At 53.8% G+C, this 7,298-nt stretch overlaps 1 protein-coding gene across 1 annotated transcript; it reads left to right on the forward strand.

Moving 5' to 3' along the window:
- The first annotated feature begins 5,356 nt into the window (after positions 1–5,356).
- Positions 5,357–6,540, forward strand: LOC129046440 (potassium voltage-gated channel subfamily D member 3). Its single transcript, XM_054512684.1, has one exon. The coding sequence runs from the start codon at positions 5,431–5,433 to the stop codon at positions 6,538–6,540; it is 1,110 nt and encodes a 369-aa protein (XP_054368659.1). The 5' UTR covers positions 5,357–5,430.
- The last annotated feature ends 758 nt before the right edge of the window (positions 6,541–7,298 follow it).

The following is a 7,298-nucleotide window of genomic DNA, read 5'->3' on the forward strand; positions in this document are numbered from 1 at the left end:
CCGAGACTGGTCCCATTCTGGGCTAATCGACATGTTGTAAAATTGTGGAAGGTAAAAGTTTCCAAAGACTCTCCACTCCCAGCACTCTGCCGAGGTCACTGAAGGGCAGACCTTGGTGACGTGATGCTTTTGCTGCCCTGTGCCTGGGCTCAGGTTAGGTGTCAGTTCCCAGGACAGGCTGTCTGGTCACTTTGCCCACTTTGGGCCCTCTACCTCCAAAACAGAAGCTGTTTAATAGGGCTGACTTTTTTACAGCAAGAGAACATGTATTCCCCTCTTCTAGGATTTTTTGTCTTTGTCATTTTAGCCCTCACCTGTTTTAAATGGCTCTTCCCCAGGCTCCCCCCCACCCCCATCTTTCCCACTGTCAAACTCTTCTGCCAAAAGCAAAAATAGCTTCAGATTTTTCATTTGTAAGGCGTCCACGTCCTAGTAAAACCTTGGCATTTGAGGCGTGTGCAGTGCCATTGGCTGGAAATGGGGCCGCACTCTTGTGCCTGTTGCAGGAATTCTTAGCCAGGTCTGCTCCATGAGGTGTTGGCCCCCGTCGGGGGGTGAGTGCTGCAGGAAGCGCCGTGGAGAAGCCCTGCTTAAGCCAGGTCACGTCTGCAGGCTTGTGTGGAGGCTATATGGCCTTGGGCCTGGTATCAGGTGGGAAATTTTCCTCCCCTTCTAAACCCCATCACCCCCTTTACACAGAGAGAGAGAGAGAGAGAAAGCAGTGGAGTAATTGCTCCTTTGGGGGTACCTTTTACCAGGGGAACAGGGCTTGAGCCTCTGGAGACAGCCTGGCTTTTGCTTGGCCTTCTTTGGGAAGATTGTCCTGGATTGGTTGGGCCTTGGGACTAGAGGCTTTTATGATAGCTAGAGAGGGGTTGTTTTTCCTTCCCTAATTCTCAATTATTCATCTGAAAGCAGTATATGAAGTACTCATTACCCTTAAGAAGAGGAGATTGGCCTAAGGTGGAAAGGGTCAGGGGTGGGACGCAGCTTGGCAGGGGCAGGTGCCAGCCACTGAGGCTGGGGAGTCAAGGTGGAGCAGCCCTGGGAGAATGGAAGGGGAAGGACACTGGCCTCGCAGGGTGCAGAGCTGTGTATCTGGCCCAAGCAGGGTGCTAACGGGGTACCTCCTGGCTCAGCAGTCTCTTATCTTACTCTTTGCCACTGGAACCCCCTCAAGGTCCTGCCTCTCTGAGCTCCATTATGGGATAAAACAAAGATGTTAAGGGTCAGCGGTCCAGGGCGCAGCATCTGGGAGGAGGCCAGGAGGGTCCTGTGGGAGGACCCCAGCCTCGGATAACCTCGTGTTCTGAGTGATGCGGGTTGTGCCCCCTGTTCTGGGCACCAGCCTCATCAGGAATTCCCAGAACTGCCTCTTGTCGAGATGAGGTTCAGGTAAAGTCTGTCCCCACAGCAACAAACCCAGATGCTCTACTTCCTGTTTTGCATGGGCAGCCGTTACGAAGAGGTCTCGGTGAGACCCGAGGGGCTACTGCCTCGATGTCCCGGGTCCTAGTAGGATCAAGGATGCCTTGAGCCGAAGGGCTCCTTGTCAGTTTCTTGTCCAGTTCTCCCAATTGACAGAGGAGGATTCCGAGGCCCAGAGTGCGATGGTGGGCTTGCTTTCACAAGTGCAGGAGAGAAGTGAAACTGGAATGCAGGGCTTCCTGACCTCCTGCTCTTCGCTGCTTGGGCCGGGCTGAGGGGCGTCTCTGCATCCTGCTCTCTTCCGTGAGGAGCATCAGTATCTGCCTACACTTAGGTCAGGAGAGCTATTTAGCAGTGACTCGGTCAGTGGTCTGCTTGAAAATCGTCAGCTTCTACACACATGGAATTCAGCCACTCTGAAGGGATCTTTCTGAGTCTCAGCTCCCTTGCTGAAACTTATGGGGAGAAATGTCCAAGTCATAGGATTTTCTCTGGGGATAAATTTGAATTGTTGCTGTAAAAGTGCCTAAAACCGTGCCCAGAGCATTGTCAGCATGCAATAAATGTTCACTGAACGTGAATTGGAATTATCTGTGACCGAGGCTTACATTGTGGGCTTGCCCGCCCAACTGCCCTTACTCCTTAGAAAACCCAGTGAAGAGTGTGTGAAGGGACTGCAGATCCTCCTGATAGCCCAAAGAAAGTACGGGGAGTTATCAGGGTAAATTTCTTGAAAAAGATATAAAATGCACAGGATGTGTTCCCAAATCCATCAGTGGCATGCGGATCACCCACTGCCATGGATGAACAATCCCCCTGTTCTTTTGCCATAATCAAGAGCTCATCAGGCTTGTGCTGTTTTTCTGTTCTCTGAGTGATGACATTTATAGGGAATGTCATTGTCATTCCTGTTGTCTTCTGCGGCATCTGAATCAACCTCCCTTTATGAGGGAGCAGAGGCACCTGTGAATATTCTCCTTAGCATGCAGATGAGGAAACTGAGGCAGAGATTGGCTCCTTGAGAAAACCCGACTGAGAGCACAGTGAGTCAGAGGCACTTCAATTGGATTCTTTTGATTCTGATCTGTTGGCAGAGTTCCGCTGTCTGTCAGGAGAGAGAACGTCTACCCTTGAAACCTCCCTTAGCAAGGCATGGAGTAAGATCGAGGGAATGCAAATGATCTATAAAATCTGGGCTCCCAGTTTGAGAACCTCCTGATGCAGCAGTCTGAGCTGCTTCCTGGGCTGTTGGGTCAAAACGGAGGCGTCATGGCCTTTACCCTCAAGGAGCTTACGATGGGAGGGGGAAAACAGGGCTGTCCCCTTGAACTCCACATCGAGACCGCCTGGGTTTAAATCTCTCTGCCTTCTTATCACATCCTTTGACCAGTTACTCAAACTCCTCGTGATTTCTCTTCTTCATCTGCGACATGGGGATGACAGTCGTGTCTCCTCCCCTCTAGGGTTGTCAGTGGGGTGGGTTGAGATGGTCCACAGAAAGGCCCAGAGGGCCCAGAGGGCCCAGCCCGCCCTCTGTAAACATCAGCTGCTGTTCCTCTCTGGACAGGGAGACCTAGAGAAGTCAGGTAGCATAGGCTTCAGGGCATGTGGTGGGGGGCATCAGGCTGCCTGAGGTGGGATCCCTGTTTCATCCCTTTCCGGCTGGCAGACTGCCAACCCTCAGACTTCTTCCTAGGTTGCTGTGAGGGTAATAGGAGATGATCCGGGGGAGACGGTGTGTAGAGTACGTGCAAGATGATTGTTAGCGATGAGTATTAATTAGACGCGTAGAAAGTGTCTTGTAATCCAGCCCAGAGGGTGAGAGGTGCTAGAGAAGAGGGGCAAACAAAGCGCTGTGAGCCCAAAGAAGGAGAGAATTTCAAGGTGGTGAGAGAAGGGGGCATCGCAGAGAGGATGAGGAACCGGAAGGCTGAAGGGGAAGGATATTCCCCATAGAAGGAGGAGTGTCCAGAAGCAGAGCCGCTCTGCTCTTATTGCTGGAGGCTAGGACAGGTGCACGGAGCATGGGCCGGAATGGTCAGCCAGGATCCGTTTGCAGCAAGGCTGGAATGCCAGGCCAGAGAGTGTGGACCTGATTTTGTAGGTTGTGGGGTTCAGCACCATCAGAACCTGGCTTTAGGGAGATTACCCTGAGCAGAATGGATTTCTGGGGACCAGGAGAAACAGGGTGGGGGTGGGGCAAGAGAGACAAGCAGGCCAGTGGAAAGGGAAGGAGGCCTGAGGGAATGAGGGCCTTCATGAGGGCAGTAAGGGCTGTCATCTCATTATTTGGCAACTCTTTGGGTGAAGTAAGGAGAAAGATGGCCAAAGGGACAGGCCTGGGGTTAGGGCAGCCGTGAACAAAAGGTTGACTGAGGGGCAGCTTTGGGCGAGGAGGTAGGTTCGGTGTGACCTTGTCCAGCATCAGAGGCATCAGAGGCATCCAGATGGGGACAGTCTGGCGGTAGCTCAGGAGTGAGAAGAGGTGGAGATTTGAGGGCCTAGAGGAGTTGGTAGTCAGGAGAAGGAAGCAGGTTTATAGGGAAAGATGAAGATCAAATCTCATTTACAAGACAAACCTCTGCCTCATTCATTTCAACACAGAGTCAAGCCAACTGAACTCCAGAGGGTCCAAATAATTCTGAGTGAGGATTGGTTCCGTGTGCCAGTTTAGGATTAGTGAAAATGAGTGTGTCAACCCCAAACAATTTCCTGGTGCTGTTACGTGTGTTTCTGTGTCACCACATGTCTTCCCACAGATGGTAACACATTTGGGGATTCAGAGTCATTTCAGTATCATCCTTAAAAAGCCAGATTTGGGAAGGTAAATCTGTTTCTCAAAGCCAAAAATAATTCTCCGAGCCATTGTCCCCCCACTCCCATCCATGCAGGTGATGGGGAGGTGTGTCCACGGTGTGGTTCAGAGACTGGTGGGGGAAGGGACAAGGTGGCCCAGGGCTGGAGGAACCTCCAGGGCTGGAGTGGGGCCAGGTGAAAGGGGCTGGCATGGGAAAGAGTATTGTTACATAACCCGAGGGAGCTATGGATGGTGGGCAGATGGAGACGGGAGGCGAGGAATCTGGAGATGGCAGAGGGTGGATCAGCTTCCTCTGGGAGGGAGAGGGACAATGCATGGAAGGCAGGTGAACCAAGAGCCCGAGACCCTCTTTACGGAGGGGGGAAGGAGTCCTGCCCGGCCTCACAGCCTCTCCCACATCTTTCTGTCCTGGCTCTGAGGGGCACAATTGGATGCTAGGTTGCCAGGCGTCCCGGAGAGTAGCACTCCACCAGCAACTGCCTTCTCCATGGAACTTGGGGAACAGAACTGTACCGAGCTCTGGGCCTACCGTCTTTACCTGCCATCTCGGAGAACTTTCCAGACACGGGCAGGCCCAGCCTCCACCTCAGCAATGAGGAGTAGAAAGAATGTGTTTACCTGATCTCCCTTACCCACCCCCCATTCCTGATTACCCTGGTGGGTGAAGAGTGAAATAAAAATTAGCATGTTTATCCCACTTTTAAATTCGTTTAATGAGAACTCATTTACCCTCTCCCAATTTAAATTCGTAATAATGCCATAACCTTTCAGAGCTGATTATTACCCACGTCTTCCCAGATCTTCCTCCTAAAGAGCCTTTCCCTCCAAATGCTGCTGAGCCTTCCTGGAACTTGACAGTTTGTCGGGCAGTCTACAACACCTGGTGAGCCCAACACGGGCTGCCCCGTGCCGAGTGAGGTGCTCTCCCTAGGAGGGGAGGAAAAAGAATCAAGTCGCCGCCCTTGGGTAGTGACTTTGGTTTCATTGATTTGCCTTCCAGACTCTTGCCATCTCACTTGGCACTGATCCTTCCCCGTGTCCCGCTTCCTAGCGGGGAGGCAATCGCGGACTCACCCGGTTCTCTGCTCTCTCCTCCTGTCTCCCAGGGGTCGTGGAACGAACTCCAAGCTGGTGTGCGAAGCCTCCGCCTCCGAGCAGCGGCCGGCCCAAGAGCTGGAGTCAGCATGGCGGCCGGCGTGGCAGCCTGGCTGCCTTTTGCGCGGGCGGCGGCCATCGGGTGGATGCCGGTGGCCAACTGCCCCATGCCCCTCGCCCCTGCCGACAAGAACAAGCGGCAGGATGAACTGATCGTCCTCAACGTGAGCGGCCGGAGGTTCCAGACCTGGCGGACCACGCTGGAGCGCTACCCGGACACGCTGCTGGGCAGCACAGAGAAGGAGTTCTTCTTCAACGAGGACACCAAGGAGTACTTCTTCGACCGGGACCCCGAAGTGTTCCGGTGTGTCCTCAACTTCTACCGCACGGGCAAGCTGCACTACCCGCGCTACGAGTGCATCTCGGCCTACGACGACGAGCTGGCCTTCTACGGCATCCTGCCGGAGATCATCGGCGACTGCTGCTACGAGGAGTACAAGGACCGCAAGCGGGAGAATGCCGAGCGGCTCATGGATGACAACGACTCGGAGAACAACCAGGAGTCCATGCCCTCGCTCAGCTTCCGCCAGACCATGTGGCGGGCCTTCGAGAACCCGCACACCAGCACGCTGGCCTTGGTCTTCTACTACGTGACTGGCTTCTTCATCGCCGTGTCAGTCATCACCAACGTGGTGGAGACGGTGCCGTGTGGCACGGTGCCTGGGAGCAAGGAGCTGCCGTGTGGGGAGCGCTACTCGGTGGCCTTCTTCTGCCTGGACACAGCCTGCGTCATGATCTTCACCGTGGAGTACCTCCTCCGGCTCTTTGCGGCGCCCAGCCGCTACCGCTTCATCCGCAGTGTGATGAGCATCATCGACGTGGTGGCCATCATGCCCTACTACATCGGCCTGGTCATGACCAACAATGAGGACGTGTCCGGCGCCTTCGTCACGCTCCGGGTCTTCCGCGTCTTCCGGATCTTCAAGTTCTCACGCCACTCCCAGGGCTTGCGGATCCTGGGCTACACACTCAAGAGCTGTGCCTCTGAACTCGGCTTTCTCCTCTTCTCCCTCACCATGGCCATCATCATCTTTGCCACTGTGATGTTTTACGCCGAGAAGGGCTCCTCTGCCAGCAAGTTCACGAGCATCCCTGCCTCTTTTTGGTACACCATTGTCACCATGACCACCCTAGGGTAAGTCTGTGCCGGTGGCCAGTAGGGCGGAGGTTACATGGGAGGGAGGTTACATTTGGATGGTAGCTGGATCCGGCAGACAAGAATGGAGTCACTTGTCCAAGTCGTAGGAGCAAGGGGAGTTGCCTCATCAGAAAGAGGAAGGCACACGTGTGATTCATTTGGGGGGTGAGAGCTTGCTCTGAATTGAGTTTTCTTTTGGGGGGGCATGCATTTTATAAAACATGGAAAATTAAGCCATCATTTCTCTTTTCAGCCCTGCATTCTGTGTATGTGTGTGGAGTGGAGTGAGTGGTGATTGCTGGGTTCTTATATGCCCCTTCGCTTGTAAGGGCTGCCGCGGGGGAGGGAAACGGGGTAGCAGGTGGGAAGGAAGAAGGGCCTGAGGAGTTCGGTGAATGTGGTAAGGAGGGCACACAGTTCCATTAACCAGAAGACGCTGAGAGCACTCTCTTTGGATCCTTCCTGCATTTCTTCTCTGTAGTGTATCTGCAGGCTATTTCTCTTTTGCTTTCCTTCTCTGCTCTGCTGCCACAGACGCTCCAGGGTTTGGTGGCTCTGAGCAGACTTTCTCTAAGTGACTCTCAACTTGGGGTTCCTGCAAAGCGGAGCACCCGACTTGTTTTTTCTCACTGAAGGAGGAGTTCTCTGTGATTGAATGACCCGGCCTACCTGGGCCATGGTGAGATGGTCTGAAGAGATCACATGGTCAGACACAGAAGTAGCAGGATCATCCCGGGGAGGGAGAGGCACTCAGCAAGG

This window comes from Mirounga angustirostris, unplaced genomic scaffold (genome assembly GCF_029215605.1).
Source record: "Mirounga angustirostris isolate CCGP_5_RB_7025 unplaced genomic scaffold, mMirAng1.0.hap1 SCAF_4, whole genome shotgun sequence".
Classification (NCBI taxonomy): Eukaryota; Metazoa; Chordata; class Mammalia; order Carnivora; family Phocidae; genus Mirounga; species Mirounga angustirostris.